The sequence below is a fragment of the Lepus europaeus genome, chromosome 4 (genome assembly GCF_033115175.1).
Source record: "Lepus europaeus isolate LE1 chromosome 4, mLepTim1.pri, whole genome shotgun sequence".
NCBI classification, from domain to species: domain Eukaryota; kingdom Metazoa; phylum Chordata; class Mammalia; order Lagomorpha; family Leporidae; genus Lepus; species Lepus europaeus.
In genome coordinates this window covers 116,560-136,444 of record NC_084830.1, presented here as the reverse complement: position 1 = coordinate 136,444, position 19,885 = coordinate 116,560, and the positions used below count along the sequence as shown (strand labels likewise).

The 19,885-nt window shown below is 55.8% G+C and overlaps 1 protein-coding gene across 7 annotated transcripts; it reads right to left on the bottom strand.

Annotated features, from left to right (window-relative positions):
• Positions 1 to 958: 958 nt before the first annotated feature.
• On the bottom strand, positions 959 to 19,137 carry ZNF7 (zinc finger protein 7). Of its 7 annotated transcripts, none has more exons than XM_062187811.1 (5): positions 18,159 to 18,194; positions 17,940 to 17,981; positions 17,421 to 17,580; positions 11,714 to 11,827; positions 960 to 6,821 (listed from the first exon to the last, which is right to left on the bottom strand). In XM_062187811.1, exons 1-5 carry the CDS (start codon positions 18,168 to 18,170, stop codon positions 5,005 to 5,007), a joined length of 2,145 nt encoding a protein of 714 aa, XP_062043795.1. In that variant the 5' UTR covers positions 18,171 to 18,194; the 3' UTR covers positions 960 to 5,004. The 7 variants fall into 7 exon arrangements, with proteins under 7 accessions (XP_062043800.1, XP_062043795.1, XP_062043798.1 ...); XM_062187814.1 differs by lacking the exon at positions 18,159 to 18,194 and adding an exon at positions 19,095 to 19,137 and having other exon boundaries at positions 1,026 to 6,821; positions 11,714 to 11,830; positions 17,421 to 17,547; XM_062187813.1 differs by lacking the exon at positions 18,159 to 18,194 and adding an exon at positions 19,095 to 19,125 and having other exon boundaries at positions 1,026 to 6,821; positions 11,714 to 11,830.
• Between the last annotated feature and the right edge of the window lie 748 nt (positions 19,138 to 19,885).

Below are 19,885 nucleotides of genomic sequence, written 5' to 3'. Positions count from 1 at the left end.
CAGCACCAGTGCCAGAGAGCAGGGGATGGCGCAAGCAGGATCCAGTGGAAGCTGACAGGACCCAGCTGGACTGGATCCTCCTAGCTGTGGAGCAGACCTGGAGGTCCAGGGGCCACCTCTTTCACCCACTGCCTCTAACTTACGTTATCTAAGCGTCCTACTAACAGTTACTTCATGAATGGTGACATTTAGTGTCATGTGCCACAAACTGTTTTCAACCAATTAAAAACCATTCTTAGCTCCATGGCCAAACAGTAAGAGGTGGCAGGTGCAGGTAGTTGGTGACTGCCCTGATCCTGCCTGGCTGAGGTGGTGCTGTGGCTGGGAGGCCTCCCCATCCTCCTCTATGTGCAGTCTCCCCAACCAGGACTGAGATGCCAGGGCAACTGGCCTTGTCCCTTATCCACCCCCCCCCCCACACACACACTCCAGATTTATTTATTTGAAAGGCAGAATTAGCGCTAGCTTCCATGCACTGGTTCACTTCCCAAATGGCCAGAACAGCTGGGGCTGGGCTAGGCCAAAGCCAGGAGTCTGGAACTCCATCCAGGTCTCCCACACGGGTGCAGGGGCCCAAGTATCTAGGCCATCATCTGCAGCTTTCCCAAGCACATTATCAGGGAAGTGGAGCAGCCAGGACTTGAACTGGCGCTCATATTGGATGCCAGCATTGCAGGCAACAGCTCAACCCACATCGCCGGCCGTGGCCCTCTCCATCTTCGTCCCCAGAGCTCACACAAGGCCTTGCAGAGAAGACGCTGGCATCTGGCTTTGTTAGCTTTAGTCAGTCCCCTGTGGGAACTTCCTGCTGGAGGAGTTTCTCCTCTGTGGCCTGGTCCAGATGCACGCATGCTCCAAGTGCACCATTCACTCAGCAGCCGTCTCTGGGGACCTGATGTGAGCCACACACACTGGGAAACGGGGATACACAAGCCAGCCAGCCCTGCCTCTCACTGTTCATTTGCGAAGCTTCCAGAGCACAAAATTGTTCCAATTCAATGTCATAAGTCGAATATTAGTCTAAATTTGAAAACAAAAGCAATTTCAGGCCAAAGTTACAGGTTTATTAACTGAAATAGAAATCCAAATCTTTTTGAAGTTCCTCTGAAATACACTTCTGAAAATTCTCTGAGTTCACTGACATATTGACTGGAGCGGAGACCCGGAGCTTGGACAGAATACACCAGAACTGCACTGCCTCACGGTGCCTGAGAAAGCCTCACCCCGGGTGTCCATCCTGCTGAGATCTGAAACAGACCCCGTGCAGGACTGGATGACGTGCAGTCACACCCCGGCTCCCGGCGCACACACGCCACCTCTTTCACGCAGATGCAGCCGGAGAACTCCTCGTCCCATTCTGGTCCAGACCGACTTCATGGAATTCACCACACGGCTTTGCTCTCAGTCATGTTGGCAGATTTAGGAGAACAAACCCCTGAGAGGAAAAAGAACCCCCCCCCCCCCAGCTGGAGGGCATGAAGCTTCTCCGAGCTCAACATGAGGCAGGCCGTGTGGAGGGCTGGTGCCGCAGCAGAGGCCCAGACTGCAAACAGGCGTGGCTTCGCTCCACCAAAACCCTGCTCTGAGGCTTTAGTGGGATTTTCAAATGTCACAAAATGGTGTTTTGTTGTCTTGGTTTTTTTGTCGTCCTGCCCCCAGCCATTGAGAAACACAGAAAACACCCTCAGTTCTTGGACCACACAACGCATGCAGCAAGGGCCCAAGTTTGCCAGCCTGTTTGAGGGCTGGCAGGAGCTGAGAACTGTTTCAAATGTCAGGCCCTGCCCTTCTTGGTCGGATGCAGTGGGAGGAAGGCAAGCAGAACAGAGCCTGGAAGTTCCCCAGCTCCATATAATCGACCACTCCTTCCCCTGACCATTAGCCAGGAAGTGACCAAGAGCAGCTATTAGGGACCAAAATGGCCTTATTGAGGCTGTAGGCCGGGAACACTGGTCCTGTCACTGGGTAACCCACACAGCTTTGCAGCCCACTAGAGGAGACATCTGACACCATCCTAGATGTGGAGGTGACTGTCTGAGCCCATGACTTGCCGAACCCCCTCCGGCTCCACAGCAGCCCTCACAGGTTGAGGCTGGGACATCACACACCTCGGCGGCATCCCTGTACCTCTTCCACTGACCCCTTAGAGAAAGCTCTGAATGGAGGGTGGCTGAAGGGATGAGATGAAAGCTACCGCAGCGGGTGCAGATCTCACAGCTGAGATGGCTGTAGGTGCAGACGAGGTGGTGGTTCTTTGTCCCTAGAGTGGAGAGCCTGGGTGCAGCTGTGGGGCCTGATCCCCACCTGCAGGCTGCGAAGACACACTCGCATGGGCACAACCATCCTGAACTCTGCTGTGCCCGACAGACACCAACAGTGAGAGCTCCTGGCCACACACGGGCCTGGACTTGCTTCAGCTGGAGAGATTCATAAAGTGCCTGGGCCACAGCTCCCTCTGGTCACACACTTGCTCACGGAGAACACCATGAGGTTTCTCTCCACTGGGGGTGGGTGTTTCTGGCTCACATACTGTACTGAAACTAACCGGCAGACATGAAAGACCAGCAGGTCTCACATGGGTCCCGATGACTACTGTCCACTGGCATAGTCCACAGCTAAAGACCAGGACACCAGGAACAGGGCCAAGGCCAGCACTGTAGGTCTCACCCTGCAAAGCAGAGCTTGGGGATGATGGCCTTACACGCTCCAGGACAGTGTCAGATGGGTACGACCCGAGCCTGTCAGATTAGCCAGAGCAGCCTTGGGAGCAGCCTCACATGACCAGGAAAGCACTGGGGGCAGCAGGCACAGGAGGGGGGCTGGGACTGGACCACGTACACGGGGTACACGTGAGGTCACCCACCAGGGAGCGGCCTCGCATGACCAGGAAAGCACTGGGGGCAGCAGGCACAGGAGGGGGGCTGGGACTGGACCACGTACACGGGGAGGCACGTGAGGTCACCCACCAGGGAGCGGCCTCACATGACCAGGAAAGCACTGGGGGCAGCAGGCACAGGAGGGGGGCTGGGACTGGACCACGTACACGGGGTACACGTGAGGTCACCCACCAGGGAGCAGCCTCGCATGACCAGGAAAGCACTGGGGGCAGCAGGCACAGGAGGGGGGCTGGGACTGGACCACGTACACGGGGTACACGTGAGGTCACCCACCAGGGAGCGGCCTCGCATGACCAGGAAAGCACTGGGGGCAGCAGGCACAGGAGGGGGGCTGGGACTGGACCACGTACACGGGGAGGCACGTGAGGTCACCCACCAGGGAGCAGCCTCACATGACCAGGAAAGCACTGGGGGCAGCAGGCACAGGAGGGGGGCTGGGACTGGACCACGTACACGGGGTACACGTGAGGTCACCCACCAGGGAGCAGCCTCGCATGACCAGGAAAGCACTGGGGGCAGCAGGCACAGGAGGGGGGCTGGGACTGGACCACGTACACGGGGTACACGTGAGGTCACCCACCAGGGAGCAGCCTCGCATGACCAGGAAAGCACTGGGGGCAGCAGGCACAGGAGGGGGGCTGGGACTGGACCACGTACACGGGGTACACGTGCGGTCACCCACCAGGGAGCAGCCTCACATGACCAGGAAAGCACTGGGGGCAGCAGGCACAGGAGGGGGGCTGGGACTGGACCACGTACACGGGGTACACGTGAGGTCACCCACCAGGGAGCAGCCTCGCATGACCAGGAAAGCACTGGGGGCAGCAGGCACAGGAGGGGGGGCTGGGACTGGACCACGTACACGGGGTACACGTGAGGTCACCCACCAGGGAGCAGCCTCGCATGACCAGGAAAGCACTGGGGGCAGCAGGCACAGGAGGGGGGCTGGGACTGGACCACGTACACGGGGTACACGTGAGGTCACCCACCAGGGAGCAGCCTCGCATGACCAGGAAAGCACTGGGGGCAGCAGGCACAGGAGGGGGGCTGGGACTGGACCACGTACACGGGGAGGCACGTGAGGTCACCCACCAGGGAGCAGCCTCGCATGACCAGGAAAGCACTGGGGGCAGCAGGCACAGGAGGGGGGCTGGGACTGGACCACGTACACGGGGAGGCACGTGAGGTCACCCACCAGGGAGCAGCCTCGCATGACCAGGAAAGCACTGGGGGCAGCAGGCACAGGAGGGGGGCTGGGACTGGACCACGTACACGGGGTACACGTGAGGTCACCCACCAGGGAGCAGCCTCGCATGACCAGGAAAGCACTGGGGGCAGCAGGCACAGGAGGGGGGCTGGGACTGGACCACGTACACGGGGTACACGTGAGGTCACCCACCAGGGAGCAGCCTCGCATGACCAGGAAAGCACTGGGGGCAGCAGGCACAGGAGGGGGGCTGGGACTGGACCACGTACACGGGGAGGCACGTGAGGTCACCCACAGTACTGCTCTCTGCCAGGCACAGTGTGATGTGCTCCCATATACACATTCTTCCAGTTACCCTACAACTTCATGTTTTCAGATAAGCAAAGAGGCCCTGGCCCTCAGGTGTCCCTGACTCCAGTGGCAACGCTGGCACATCCCCAGCCTGCCCCTTCCCTGCGCTGCTCTTCTGGAAAGAGTGGGTGGAGGGCGTACGGGGTAGGGAGGGACCCTAGACAGCCTCGGACACGAGCCACACGTTTCCCACTGTGGGAGCCAGCCTGGGGCTGGTCCTCTGAGGAAAACATCCTGCGGAACTATGAACCCAGCGCTGCAGGGCCCACAGGGCCTTTCACACACTTCCCCCTTGGCTGTAGGGCCTTGGGGTGTCCCCCAGGGACTCAGAACTACAGGTGGCCCCGGGTTGGAGACATGGGCTTCATCCAATGGGTTAGTTAGCATCAGACATTCCAGCAAATAAACAGTTTGCATGAAGGTCAATACTCTTTCTCAACAGTGCAATTCTGAATCGCTCCTGATACTCTAAACTGTCAGTACAAAGGATCTCATATAAAACCGTAAGTTAAGGCTGTAGTTTTATTCACATTTATGCAGGCAAATGGCTTATCCCACGTGGATTTTCTGATGCTGAGTAAGCCTCGAGCTCCGATTAAAAGCTTTGCCACAGTCATTGCACTTGTAGGGCTTCTCCCCAGTGTGGATTCTTTGATGTATAATCAGGTGTGAACGCCACCGGAATATTTTCTCACAGTCATCACACTGATGCAATTTCTTCACAGTGCTAACTTTCTTACGGCTCACAAAAGTGGACCCTTCCAGGGTGCTCCCGTACTCGTAGTACCACTGGGCTCTTGTGTGTATTCGCTGGTGTTCAATGAGATAGGAGCTCCGGCTGAAGGCTTTCCCACACTCACTACACTCATAGGGCTTCACTCCCGCGTGAATGATCTGGTGTTGGAAGAGGGTGGAGTTCTGACTGAAGGCTTTTCCGCATTCGTTGCATTTATAGGGTCTCTCTCCAGTGTGAACCCTCTGATGTATTGTGAGCTGTGTGCTCATACTGAAGGCTTTTCCACACTGGAGGCATTCATAGGGCTTCTCTCCCTTATGGATCCTCTGATGGTAAATGAGGCTGGAGCTCTGGCTGAAGGCTTTGCCACAGTCATTACAAACATAAGGTTTCTCTCCAGTGTGGATTCGCTGATGCTGAATGAGGTGTGAGCCCTGGACAAAGCCTTTTCCACACTCGTCACACTTAAATGGCTTTTCTCCAGTGTGAGTTCTCTGATGGCGAATAAGCCGTGAGCTACAACCAAAGGCTTTTGTACACTTGTTGCATTTATAAGGCTTCTCTCCAGTGTGGATCAGCTGATGCTGACTAAGGCGAGAGATCCATCTAAAGGCTTTCCCACACTCATCACACTTAAACGGCTTCTCCACAGAGTGAATTCTCTGATGTGTAACTGGGCTTGGACTATCTGAAGTCCTCGGGATTTGAGATTTCTCCCCAGTGTGCATCCTCTGGTGCTGAGCCAGAGTGGAGCTCTGGCTGAAGGCCTTCCCACACTCCTTGCACTGGTAGGGCCTCTCTCCGGTGTGAGTTCTCTGGTGTCTGACCAGCTGTGACTGCTGACTGAAGGCTTTCCCACACTCAGGACAACCATAGGGCCTCTCTCCTGTGTGAATCCTCTGATGGTGGATGAGGCTTGAGCTCTGACCAAAGGCTTTTCCACACTCCTCACACCTGTAGGGCTTCTCTCCTGTATGAATTCTTTGATGCTGAATAAGTTTTGAGCTCAGCCGGAAGGCTTTTCCACACTCAATGCATTTAAACGGTTTCTCTCCAGTGTGGATTCTCTGATGCTGATTAAGCTGCGAGCACAGCCTGAAGACTTTCCCACACTCCTCACACTCATACGGCTTCTCTCCACGGCAGCTACTTGGATGCTTTCCCTGCAGGCAGGCAGGGAGCGTCTTCTGGCACTCCTGACATCTGCTGGGTTTCTCCTGCATGTCGACTTCCCAGGGCAGAGCAGCATCTGGGGTGTGCCCGAATCCTCTGCCACATGCTTCGCATCTCTGCAACGTTCCTTCTGCTCTCTCTCTCTGACTGTTGCCAGGCTGACAATCCAGGCCACTGCCCACCAGCTCCTTACATCCCTGGGCAGCGTCTGTGGTGAGGGTCTCAGGAGCCTCAGAGCCCTTGCTTGGACAGTTTTTCTGGATGAGGGAGCTCCTCACTCTCAGCCCAAGGCTGCGCCGATGACTCTCTGACCAGACCTCAGAATCACAAGTGTCTCCATAACCAAGACCTCGAGGAAAACCCTGTGGGAGAGCTCTGACCATTGCTACGCTGGATTCTGGTTTTAGAGTGACTGTGCTCCCACAGGCCTGCTCGTAGTCAGTCCTCCTCCTAGAATCTGAAACAAGCAGAAAATAAAAATGCTTCTTAGGTCCTGCGCTCAGAGAGACGACAGTGACCGTGGGGAGGGGAGGCCGTCACTTCCCAAGACAGGCTGCAGTGAGCACTGCGACGCACCCCAACTGTGTGACAGCCATGATACTTCTCCAAGTTTGGTTTCATTCACACAATCAAGGAGGAAGTACTTGTAATGTACTGGGCAGAGCGCCAAGAGCTACATACCCCAAGAGCAGAGAGGGCCATCCTGCAGGCTCTGGGGCAAGGCAGAGTCCATGAGAAGCAAAACGAGACCAGGCAGAGCCTCAGAGGGTGGGACCAGGCTGAGAGCAGCAGGAGTCTGAACTGAACGGCAGGAACGTGTAAGACTGAGGGTGAAGAGCGGCTGAGGGCTTCCCGGGGCTCTCGGCAGTCAGCTGGGTGCCCAGGCTATTCGCAGCTGCTCCCTGAGGCTGTTCTTTGAGCAGGACCCTAGACCTCTCTGCTGCCTCTGGCTAGCTGTATCTAAGCCACTCCCACCAAGGCACACCCTGCTAGTCCCTTGGCTCTAAGTGGCCACACCCACTGGCCCACACTGACTTCTTCCCTGCGGCTGCACACTTTTGGAGGAGTCCACTCACCTCCAAGAGGTCTTTCTGACATCTCCTTTCCTTTGGGATCTCCAAATAAATGCAGGCTTCCTTCCGGAATCAAACTCTGAAATCCCAGAGAACACAACACCTCTTCTGGGTCCAGACTTCTCGTTAACCATGGTCATGACCACAGTCAGTTACAACTAACCAGATTCTGCCCCACAGTGATCCCACAGCCCCAATTTCAGCCTCTCAGTTCCTTTTTTTTTTTGACAGGCAGAGTTACACAGTGAGAGAGAGAGAGACAGAAAGGTCTTCCTTTTCCATTGGTTCACTCCCCAAATGGCTGCTACGGCCGGTGCTGCACTGATCCGAAGCCAGGAGCCAGGAGCTTCCTCCTGGTCTCCATGCAGGTACAAGGCCCAAGCACTTGGGCCATCCTCCACTGCCTTCCCGGGCCACAGCAGAGAGCTGGACTGGAAGAGGAGCAACCAGGACAGAATCTGGCACCCCAACCGGGACTAGAACCCAGGGTGCCAGCGCTGCAGGCGGAGGATTAGCCAAGTGAGCTGCGGCGCCGGCCAGCCTCTCATTTCCTGCCGACTCCTGATGACTGTGGTGTCTTGAGCTCCTAGTAATTTGCGAAGGATCTGGTCAGCCCTGCAGCAAGGAAGGAGCTACCATCTCCTGAGCCTCTTCTACATACAGCAGGAGTGGTTCCGCAGTCACTCTTCCACGACCCGGTGAGCTCAGCAGCATCTGCACCCACAGGGAACAGTTCAGAGGGGACGCCACCAGGGCCATAAGAGTCAGGAAGCAGCTCAGGTCTGTGCCCCGAGCGCAGACCTTTCAACTTTACTGTGCAGCAAGGATGTGCCAAGTACACAGAAGACACTGGCAACTCCAGGCCTGGCCCGCACCTGCACAATCGCACAACCATGGCGCATCTGTTTCTCCAACAGGGCTTGCTCAGCCTCCCAAGGCCCTCTCTGCTGTGGGGCTGAGAAGGCAGGATGCTGAAACACACTGCATGTACTGCTCTCTGCTGTCCCTGCCTCCAAGGTGGAGGGCCCTGAGGAGAGCCAGGACAGAGTATGGTGCAGTCCTGGCTGCCATGCTGGACACCGCCCAGGGCCTCCTGCTGTGCACTGTGGCTAGGAGCTCGCAGTCAAGGCCACCACTGAGCGAAGAATGAGGGTGCCACAAAGCATTTCCCACCGCCGGATTTCCTGTGACCATTCTGGGAGAAGCATGGGTTACTTGAGGGACCTGGACGGAGTTCCAGGTTCCTGGATTCTGCCTGGCCATTTGGGGAGTGAATCAGCAGAAGGAAGACCTCTCTCTTTATCTCTCCTTCTCTCTCTGTAGCTCTGCCTTTTCAAATAAATAAAATAAATCTTTAAAAAAATAAACAGGCCGGCGCCGCAGCTCACTTGGCTAATCCTCTGCCTGCAGCGCCGGCACCCCAGGTTCTAGTCCTGGTCGGGGTGCCAGATTCTGTCCCGGTTGCTCCTCTTCCAGTCCAGCTCTCTGCTGTGGCCCGGGAGTACAGTGGAGGATGGCCCAAGTGCTTGGGCCCTGCACCCGCATGGGAGACCAGGAGAAGCACCTGGCACCTGGCTTCAGATGGGCGCAGCACGCCGGCTATAGCAGCCATTTGGGGGGTGAACCAACAGAAGGAAGACCTTTCTCTCTGTCTCTCTGTCTCTCTCTCTCTAACCCTGCATGTCAATAAATAAATAATTAATTAAATTTAAAAAAAATTAACAGGAAGCCAGCATTGTGGCATAGTGGGTACAGCCACTGCCTGTGACACCAACATCCTATACGTGCACCGGTTCAAGTCCCGGCTGCTCCACTTTCAATCTAGCTCCCTGCTAATGTGCCTGGGAAAGTAGTGGAAGATGGGCCAAGTGCTTGGGCCCCTGCACCGACATGGGAGACCCGGATGAAGCCCCTGGCTTTGGCCTTGTCCAATCGTGGTTGCAGCCATTTGGGGGAGTGAACCAACAAATGGAATATCTGTCTCCCCCCTCTCTAATTCTGCCTTTCAAATAAAATCTCCCTTCCACCTGGAAATATTTTAATGGTGGTTACGTTTTAACTGACCCCCTGATGGCTCTGTCCCTACTCAAGGGGGATCCAGAAGACTCTGAAAAGGAAGAGCATAACGTGGAGTGGTGAGTCAGCAGAACCAAGGAGGCTGGAGCTATGGCCAAGGGCTCCTGATGACCCTCCTCAAAGCAACACAGCTCTCCCTCCTGCTGCAATGCACAGAGTGAGGTTTCAAACACAATGTCTCCCCAAACTCATTCAAGAGTGTGAACTCCAAGGACTAGTAGCAGAAACTTGGTCCAATTATGATGTTCAGAGGCAGACCTAGGAGGAGGAGGTCACTGGAGGTGCTGCACTTGGAAAGAATTAGTTCTTGTGGGGGCCAGAGCTGTGGCATAGTGGGTTAAGCCTCCACCTGTGGTGCTGGCGGCAGTTGGAGTTCCGATCCAGCTCTCTGCTTTAGCCTGGGAAAGCATTAGAAGATGGCCTAAGTGCTTGGGCCCCTGCACCCACATGGGAGATCTGGGAGAAGCTCCTGGCTCCTTGCTTCAGATGGGCCCAGCTCCGACCGTTGCAGCCATCTGAGGAGTGAACCAGCTGATGGAAGACCTTTCTCTCTGTCTCTCCCTGTGTGTGTGACTCTACCTCCCAAATAAATAAATAAAATCTTTAATAAAAGAGTTCTTTGGGACCACAGTCTCTCTCACTTCCATTATCACACACACTCCTGCTGTGACACCATCCACTGTGAGGTCCTTGTCAAGAGGCCAAACAAATGGGGCCACTGCCCTTGGAATTCCAATCTCCAGAACTCTGAGCCAAAGCAACCTCTTTTTTTTTTTTTCCCCACAAAGTACCCAGCCTCAGGGATCTCATTATAATGAGAGAAAATTTACCTGTGTTTAAAAGGATCCCTCTGGCAGCCAGTGCTGTGGCACAGTGGACTAAAGCCCCGGATTGCAGCACCAGCATCCCATATGGGCACCCGTTAAGAGTCCCAACTGTTCCAATGCAGCTCCCTGTAAATGTGCCTGGGAAAGCAGCAGAGGATGGCCCAGTTCTTGGGCCCCTGCACCCACATGGAAGACCTGAAGAAGTGCCTGGCTTCAGACTGGCTCAGCTCAGGCTCCTGCGCCACTTGAGGAGTGAACCAACGGACAGAAGCCCCCTCTCTCTGTCTCTCCCTCTCTGTAACTCTTTCAAATAAATTAAAAAAAAAAAAAATCTTAAAAAATAAAGAAATAAATAAAAGGATCCCTCTGGGCCCTTCCAAGTGGCCTGGGGATGTCTGTACCGAAGAGAAAGCTACAGCTCTGCACTGTCCCTCCTGCCTCCAGCTGGCCTTAGGAGAGCGTGGCGTCTGTGAAGGCAGGCCCTGCCCTACTACAGCAGCGACTGTGAGGACACAACACGGACAGAAGGGGAACTTCCTTCCTGCTGCTGAGATGCACACAAACCCTGGTGCCTCACTAAAAGGGGCGACATGGCTATAAAGCAGGCTGAGCAGGGGCAACAGGTGCCCAGAGGGAGCTAATCTTAGGGCGGCAGCCTGCGCCTGTTGGGGCTGACTGAGCACTTCCACCCTGACTCTACACGCACCACAATGCAGCTCACTGGGAATTAGGGTTGCTGCAGAGGTAACCAGGCACGACGGGGCCCCGGGGCTAACTTCTAACTGGACACACACAGGAAGGAGGCATTTACGAAGACAGAGCAGAGACTACGAGTGCCACATCTATAAGCCAAGGAACACCAAGACTTCCGGAAAACATGATACGCTGGGAGAGGCAAGGAGGGGTCCTTCCTGAGAGCTCTCATGCGGAGTCCCTATGGACACCCCGATTTCAGCCTCTGGCCTCCACCACTGTGAGATAGCGAATGTCTGCTGTTTCAGCCACCTGGTTTGTGGTGAAGTGGTCACAAGAGTCTACTGCAACCCTAGAAGCTGACCTGACGGGCTGGGGTCTCCCAGGCCCCAACTTCTGGAAGAGAACCAATGCAGGGAGGAGAGGCTGCTGAAAGCCAAGTGTGATGCTCTATCTGGATCTACAGATTTGTATGCCTGCTTGACAAAAGTATCGGCAGCAGAAGCTGAACAGATATAGGATGCTGTGTCCTTGCTTTCCTGCGGGTTGGTCTCTCCCACTCCCCCTCAGTGCCCAGGCAGCACAGCCTGGCCGTGTGGACTCGCCCCAGCTTCCTCACTGGAGGTCGCACGTGTGGGCCCTCACCCCAGAGCATCTCTGCAGCAGGGCCCGAGCCTCACCTGTCTCGGGGCTCCTTGGTGCCTCTGTCTTCTCCACTCCCTGCAGGTCGAGGACCCATGGCTCCTGCCCCTGCTCCAGCCGAGAGATCAGCTCAGGCTTGAAGACCAGGAATCCTGCTGTGTGGGGGGCAAAAAATGAGATGCGGGGAGCATGGCTGGGAGGCCTGTGCAGGCCTTAGCCCCTGGTTTCCAGGAGTAAGGGGCAGTGGGGCTGGGCACAAGCAGAGCCTGTGCACATGTGCGTCAGCGTACACTGCACCCTGTTCTGTCTCATCTGTCCAGCTCCTGGGGGTGGCTATTGAGGGCTCTGGACTCCCATGTGGTCCAGTCACTAAAACTTCTGCCAAGAACAGGACAGCTGTACCCAAGGGAGAGAGAAGCCTCAGCACAAGCCGGCACTTCACTCAGCAGAGCAGGGACACCACAGAGGTAGGGGTGGTTAACAAATAAGGGAAAAAACAAAAAAAACAACAATAAAAACAGGCAAGCAAAGTAGGTTTGAAGTCAGAGGGTCTAGGTTACAGTCCTCACTCAGGGGTCTCCCAGCCCGGAGTCCCTGTGCAGAGGATCCCTTCTGGGGGAGCCTGGTGTGTGCCCACCTAGCAACCTGCTTCACTGCCAGTCAGTGCAGGGACGAGCATGAGAGGCAGGGCCGGCCGCTCTGGAAGCTTCCTGTCTCTGGGGAGACAGGCAGGGGCCCCACAGGTCTGCAGCCTACAAGCTCAAGCCCTCAGATGCAGACAGGACCCAGCAACAGGGAAACACCTGTGTCCAGCCGTGAAGGGAGTCATGGAAGCACAAAGACCACCACCACACCACAGGCACCCAACCAGGTACACCTGGTATGAAACTAACCGCACAAGCACAGCTCGGGGATACCAGCCACGGGGAAACCAAATGATTACTAGATGGCAGCTATGTTTATCATGGGCAAAATTCATAAAATATAGCAGTATGCAAAGATAAAATTTTAAAACATATTTACTAGAAACAAGAATAATAAAACACAAATGAGGATAACTATTAAACTCCAGAAGTTGTAAACAAAACATAGCCAACCCCAACAAAAGGAACAATAAAAGTGGGATAGGATTCAACAAAACAGACATATGACAAAGACATACAACAACATCTCCGTCCCCACCCCACAAAAAAGATCAGCAAAACAGAAGCCAGTTTTGTGAAAAGGCTACTACAGACTCGTGGCAAAAGCCAATCACAACCAACACAGTGACCCTGACTCTACAAATTCTTCCAGAAATTGAAACGACAGCAAAACCTGCCCAGCTTATTTCATGGAATTTGTATGCCAAATGCCGCTTGTCAAAAACGTCAAAATTATACAAAGGAAATAAAAAGAAATATCTAAGTCATTGCTTATGAACAGGGATACAAAAATCCAGAATGTAATACTGGCCAGCAGAGTTCAAAACTTATTTGTAAATAAGGTAATTAGGTAATTATTTGTAAATTAGGTAGGGTTTATTCTAGGAGTACTCAAAACATACCAATTGTAATTTACTACCCTAATTTTTAAAATTGTGTGATTATCTCAATCAATAAGGAACAAGAATTTGAAATTCTTATTTAAAATCAAAAAGAAAACTCAGTTCCTATGTGCGTCTGTGGATGCGTAGAGCACAACAAGCCTGGGGGCCTGTTTAACATCAGGCTGGCCACTGCCAAGGTCAAAAGAGGTGAGGGCTATGGCAGGGAGGGCACGGACTCTCAGTCACTGAGCCCCTCCTGGAGAACAGGGCAGAATCACCAACCAGCACAGGGGCTCGACGGGGCCCTCCGAGGCTGGCAGCATCTGTGGACGCTGCGGCTCTCAGCTGAAGCACTGCAGCCCAAGGGAGATCCACAAAACAGCAAGAACCGAGCTTCAGAGGCACAGATCACTGCTCCAAAAAGCTGACAAAGGCTCCCCCTTCCAGGCTCTCTGAACTCAAACCACGCCCACTGAGAATCCCACTCAACTAATTCAAATAAAGAAGCAGAGAGCTGGCCCACAAGAACGATCAGGGAGGAGACCAGAGCTCAGAAACAAACATTTCACAGGAAGGAGACAGACTACTCAGTAGATGATGCTGGTAAAACAGCTGTCTCTTGACAAAAAATAAAACAGGATTTTTACTGAACTCCAACAGAAATCTAGGGTCATGACACGAATGAGAAAATTAAAATCCACAGGAGAAAATGTTGCCTACCTCAATGCTTGGGAGTAGGAAAGAAATTTTAAAATTCCAAAGGCACAGGGCTGGCGCTGTGGCACAGTGGGTTAAAGCCCCAGCCTGCAGCGCGGGCATCCCACATGGGTGCCGGTTGCAGTCCCAGCTGCTCCTCTTTTGATCCCGCTCTCTGCTATGGCCTGGGAAAGCACTGGATGATGGCTCAAGTCCTTGGGCCCCTGCACCCGCATGGGAGACCTGGAAGAGGCTCCTGGCTTCAGATCAGCTCAGCTCTGGTCGTTGAGGTCATTTGGGGAGTGAACCAGCAGATGGAAGACCTCTCTCTCTCTCTCTGGCTCTACCTCTCTCTGTAACTCTTCCAAATAAATAAAATAATTCTTTAAAAAAAAAAGGGGGAGGGGGTTGGCTCCATGGCATAGTAGGTAAATCCTCCACCTGTGGCGCCAGCATCCCATATGGGTGCCAGTTCTAGTCCTGGTTGCCCCTCTTCCAATCCAGCTCTGGGAAAGCAGAAGATGGCCCAAGTGCTTGGGCCCCTGCACCCGCATGGGAGACTGGGAAGAAGCACCTGGCTCCTGGCTTCAGATCGGCACAGCTCCGGCCATTGCGGCCATCTGGGGAGTGAACCAAAGACCTTTCTCTCTGTCTCTCCCTCTCACTGCCTGTAACTCTTCCTCCCAAATAAAATCTTTAAAAATAAATAAATAAATAAATTTCAAAGGCACAACTCATAGGCAAAAACTGGATAATTTAATATTAAACTAAAATTTGACGGGAGCACAAGAGGAGCGGAACAGATGCTTACAACACACTAAAAGCCTGTGTGGTATTACCATAACTGGAGTATTCCAAGACTTTATAACACACTTCCCCATCTCTAACTTTGGACACATCTTGAACTTAGTATCATCAACCAGGTAGTCATGTATCCAGCACCAGCGTGCTCAGTCACATGTAAACGTGAACACACAGGCACATGCACTACCGCCGCCCTTGCCGTGTGTATCTGGTCACACACGACTGCCCATACACACGCGAGCTCAGCCACAGGCGCCACCGCTGCCTCATGTTCTCGGCCCCATGTGCAAACATGAACTCGGCCCCACGACGCTCAGGTCATCAGCTGTCACCAGCATCACACAACACACGTTGAGTCTGTTCTTCACTCTGTCTCAGAGACGTTGTCCTAGAACTCGGCACTGAAGCAAGGGGCTATTGTACAAGCAGAAGTGGAAAATGCTACAGTTGAGACTGAACAAGCAACACTGTAGCGCAGTGCGCTAAGCTGTCTGCCTCCTGGGATGCTGGCATCCCAAATGAGTGTCACTTCAAATCCCAGCTGCTCCACTTCCTATCCAGGTTCCTGCTAATGTGCCAGGAAAGCGGCACATGGCCCAAGTGCTTAGGTGCTTGCCACCCCATGTGGAGACTGGATACAGTTCTAGGCTCCTGCCATCAGTCTCGCCCAGCCCTAGCTGTTGTGACCGTTTAGGGAGTGAACACGTGGATGGAAGCTCTCTCTCTGTAAATCTGCCTTTCAAATAAATAAATAAATCTCTACAAGAAGCCAGCTGCTGGCGGAGGAGCGACTGCAATTCCAGCGGCTGTGTGCAGAGGGCCTGGGAAAGGGCAGCACCGCAGCGCAGCCATGTGGCCACTGTGAGCAGCACAGAAGGAACAGCTGCCACTGCCAAGCAAGAAAGCTTCCTGTCAACCTTGCTGGGTGGACGAAAACCCAGCCACACGCAGGGGGTGCATCAGCTCTCGAGCGCCAGGCTCACAGGCCGCCATCATGCACGAAGCACAGATGTGCACTCCAGGATGTGCAAAAAAGAATACCCTAGCCATGGCCGGCACCGTGGCTTAACAGGCTAATCCTCCGCCTTGCGGCGCCGGCACACCGGGTTCTAGTCCCGGTCGGGGCGCCGGATTCTATCCCGGTTGCTCCTCTTCCAGGCCAGCTCTCTGCTATGGCCCGGGAAGGCAGTGGAGGATGGCCCAAGTGCTTGGGCCCTGCACCCCATGAAAGACCAGGAGAAGCACCTGGCTCCTGCCTTTGGATCAGCGCGATGCACCGGCCGCAGCAGCCACTGGGGGGTGAACCAACGGCAAAAAGGAAGACCTTTCTCTCTGTCTCTCTTTCTCTCTCACTATCCACTCTGCCTGTCAAAAAAAAAAAAAAAAAAAAGAATAACCTAGCCAATTCACCACGTGTCTTTCCCTTTCTATTTCAGTGGCTTATGGTAAACCACGTACAAATGATTCTAACAGAGCTCTTTAAAGAACATAAATTTTGGGGCTGGGGCTGTGGCATACCAGGTTAGATCACTACCTGCAACACTGGCATCCCATTGGGCGCCAGTCTGTATCCTGGCTGCTCCACTTCTGTTACAGTTCCCTGCTAATGGCCTGGGAAAAGCAGTGGAAGATGGCCCAAGCACTTGGGCCCCTGCACCAATGTGGGAGACACAGAAGAAGCTCCTGGCTCCTGGCTTCAGCTTGGACCAGTCCTGACCATTGCAGCTGTTTGGAGAGCGAACTAGTGAACAAATCTGTCTCTCTCTCTCTCTCTGTAACTCCACCTTTCAAATAAATAAATATTTAAAATCAAACATAAGTTTAATTTTTAAAATATGCTGTAATCGGCAGCATGCTGCCTTTCTTAAACTACTTTACAGATAATGATGGAGTGTTTAGTGTGTTAACAAGGTACAGCATCTTAGGGTCAATGGAAGCTAACACGAGAAGTAACGACACCTTCAATCAATAAAGCAGAGCAACTCAGGAGGAGTGCAGACAGGGCTCTGGGCCTGACTGACGAAACATCAGGAAGCTCTGGACTTTGCTAGACCAGCCGGGACCAAGGGGCACAGGCCTGGTCCGGCGTCCTGAAAAGCAGCTGATCCACCAACTACGCCCCTCCCCACACCAGAAACCTTCCCAAGGGCCCAGGATGCTCATGCGCTGCATGGGGCCACGGAAACGGAGTTTGGTTACAGGTAAGAGAAGTCACACACACACACCCTCCCCAAAGCTGCAGTCCAACAACAGAGCACATCTCAGGAGGACATGAAGATGACCAAGAGGCTGGAGTGGCCACCTGTGGAGGAGGCAGGAATGGGAAGACAGGGGCAGGACAGGGTAGGTGAGGGGATGCCCTGACAGCCTCTGTGCAGCCCCCAGAGGGCACTGCGGCCACCCCTTGCTCTGGCTGACGACCATTTCCTTGGATTCCCCAAGGCAATAATTTCTCTTTTTGTCGAAGTCACCTCAAGTTTGGATTCTACTTCTCACAATGTAATAGCTTAGGAAGAGAGGCTTTATTGGCTCTGGAATTCTGTCTACCCCTGGCGGCTAAATCAGGTGACAGGTGCAACGCCGGGAGCCAGCCTGGCATTCACAGATCCAGGGCCCTGTCAGCCTGCGCACTCGGCTTCCGTATCCCCCACCACTGACGGAGGCCTGCCTGAGTGGGTGCTGACGACGCGGGGTGGGGTCCCCAGGTGCAGCCTCACCTAGTCCGGCCACACTGCTGTGGTTCTCCAGCATCACCTCCCTGTAGAGGGCCCTCTGGCCAGAGTCCAGACACTGCCACTCCTCCCGAGAGAAGTGCACAGCCACATCGCCAAATGTCACCGCCTCCTGAAAGGACACACACCAGCACCCCAGGGATCCCTGGGTGCCAGCCCCATCCTGGCACCACCTCACAGCATGTCTCAGGCAAGTGCCAAGAGGAGCTGGGCACGACGGTGACGGGCTCTTCTGGCTGTAAAATCCTGAGGCGGGGCAGTTTGGGGAGAGAGAGGGACCCGTTCTATGGTGATCTCACAACCCTCCCCCCTTAAGAGCCTCAGGTGGCTCTGGTCCGAGTGGAAATTTGCTCACTACCTTGGGGAGGGAGCAAAGGGGGCTTGCCTGGACCTGGCAAGGGCCACATAGGATCTGGGCCCAGGCCCAGCTGGCAGGGCTGATGCTCAAAGCAAAAGGTGAGGTTTCACAGGATGTGCGGGAAAGGAGGCAGTCAGGCTTCCTACCATGAGGCTGGGTGGGTGCGCATCCGCAAGTCCCGCTGAGACCTGTTGGCAAGCAAGCAAGCGTCAGAGGCTGGGGTGCTGGCAGGCCCCTGCTTCCAGGCTAATCAAGGGCCCCTGTGCTCCCTGTCCTCCCCCTGCAGCCCAGATGCTCCGCAGCAGGACGAGCGTGGACCCAAGCAGCCATCACACTCGAGTATGTGCCCCCCAAGCCAGTTTCACCTTTCTGTGCATGTGTGTGATATGAGTCCCTCCACAAACACCTGCGGAGTGGGTGCCGCGTGCCAGACACAGCTGAGCAGCCAGGGTGCACCAGTGAAAGCCCAAGGACCCCGCCTTCGTGGTGGCCTGGTGGGGGACAGTCACAACACACACACACACAATGGTAATTACGATGGCGCTGAGGCACGGAAAACTACGAATGCATTTAAGCTAGAAAGCTCTGATTTAGTTAACGGTCACTTCCTCAGGGCCCTAGGCCAGGGTGACAGAGGCCAGCATGAGGCGCCAGTCTGGCTGTCCACAGGCAGCGAGTGGAGGCAGGACAGACTGGCGGTTAGAGACGGGCCGGAATGATGGACTGCAGAATGGACGCGAGCGGACCCAGCAGCCTCCGCCTCCAAGGACATGAACCCAAAACCCAGTCACGCTCTCCTGTAGCCCGACAGCACCAGCCCCGGGGACACACTCTGAGCTGGGCCGCCCACCGCTGGACGCCCGGCCCCAGGGGTTCTCCCTGGAGGTGGGAACGGGAGAAGCAGACTTTCTGGGGCAGCGTGTGGCCCTCAAAGCGGCCTGCGTGCGGAATCCCCGCGCCTCCGGCACAGGGGTGGCCCAGGCAGAGACCCCGCAGGAGGGCCCCTGCGCACCGGGGCAGGCCCTGCGCGGCAGCCAGGATCCAGAAAGACGCAGCGCCTACCCCGCCCGGGGCACAGCACAGGGCGAGGGCCCGGGGCAGCCGGCAGCGCGAGCTCGCCTCAGGCCCCTGGCCGGGGAGGCCGCCACGCGGCCGGGCTCGCGAGGCGACCCCGTCCCAGCCAGGTTCCGCAGGCCTCTCCGAGCAAGGGCCGGCAGGCAGTGCGTGCAGCCGTCGCGGCGCCGGAGTCCCCTGGACGCGGGGACCCGAGCAGAGGGGCGCGCGGGGGCGCGCGGACTCACCCGCCCCGAGAGCGCCGGAGCCGGCCAGCGAGCGGCGTCGCCGGAAACGGGCCGCGGCGCCGCGCCTGCCCCGCCACTTCCGGCCTTTCTGGGCCGCTCGGAGGCTCCACCGTCTCGGTGGCTTCCGGCTCCCTTCCCGGGACCCCGGGGATGGGGCGGAGCCGAGCCCCGTGGAGGCGGGGCCGTGGAAGGGGCGGGGCTTGGCCCGGGCATCCTTGGCCTCTCCCGCCGCCCGCGGGCACAGGGAAAGAGTGGACCAGAAGGCGGCGAGGACAGCCAGGGGGTCACCCTGGTCGGGCCCTGGGGCACCTGGGGCACCTGGGGCCCCTCCGACCTCCGCTCTCCGGCTCTGGTTCCCCGCACTCGCCCTGCGCTTGCACAGCCCGTCAGCGTTTGACAACCGTGGGCACCTGCTGGGCACCGGAAGGCCAGCGGCGCGTAGGCCCTCCGTGCCCTGCGCTGCCCGGGACGAACCGTACGGCGTCCGTGTTCCCCGCGGCCTAGGCAGTCGTGCGGCGCCGCTGTGTTCTCAGGCCCGGAGCTGGGCTCTCCTGCCTCGCTGACCCAAATCCCTGGCCCGCCTGGTGACACCCTCGAAAACCGAAGGTCAGCTCGCGCCCCACGGCGGGCTGCCCTGGGGGCTGACCCGGCCTCAAGGCCTGCGTCGTGTCCCCGCACCGTCTGGTGTCTAGCGCTCAGCCGGTGCCTGCTCAGAGTCTGGGACCAGGCAGGGACAGCCGTGCAAGGCGCTGGACACTGGGCACGGGCATCACACACCCTGTCCCTTGGTT

Excerpts from the sequence above, each read along its gene's own strand:
- ZNF7 (XM_062187810.1), bottom strand. Across the intron at positions 11,831-17,420 it reads CAGCAGTGTGGCCGGACTAG|CAGGATTCCTGGTCTTCAAG; the intron begins GTGAGGCTGCAC and ends CCCCCCACACAG. Across the intron at positions 6,822-11,713 it reads ACCAAGGAGCCCCGAGACAG|ATTCTAGGAGGAGGACTGAC; the intron begins GTGAGGCTCGGG and ends TGCTTGTTTCAG.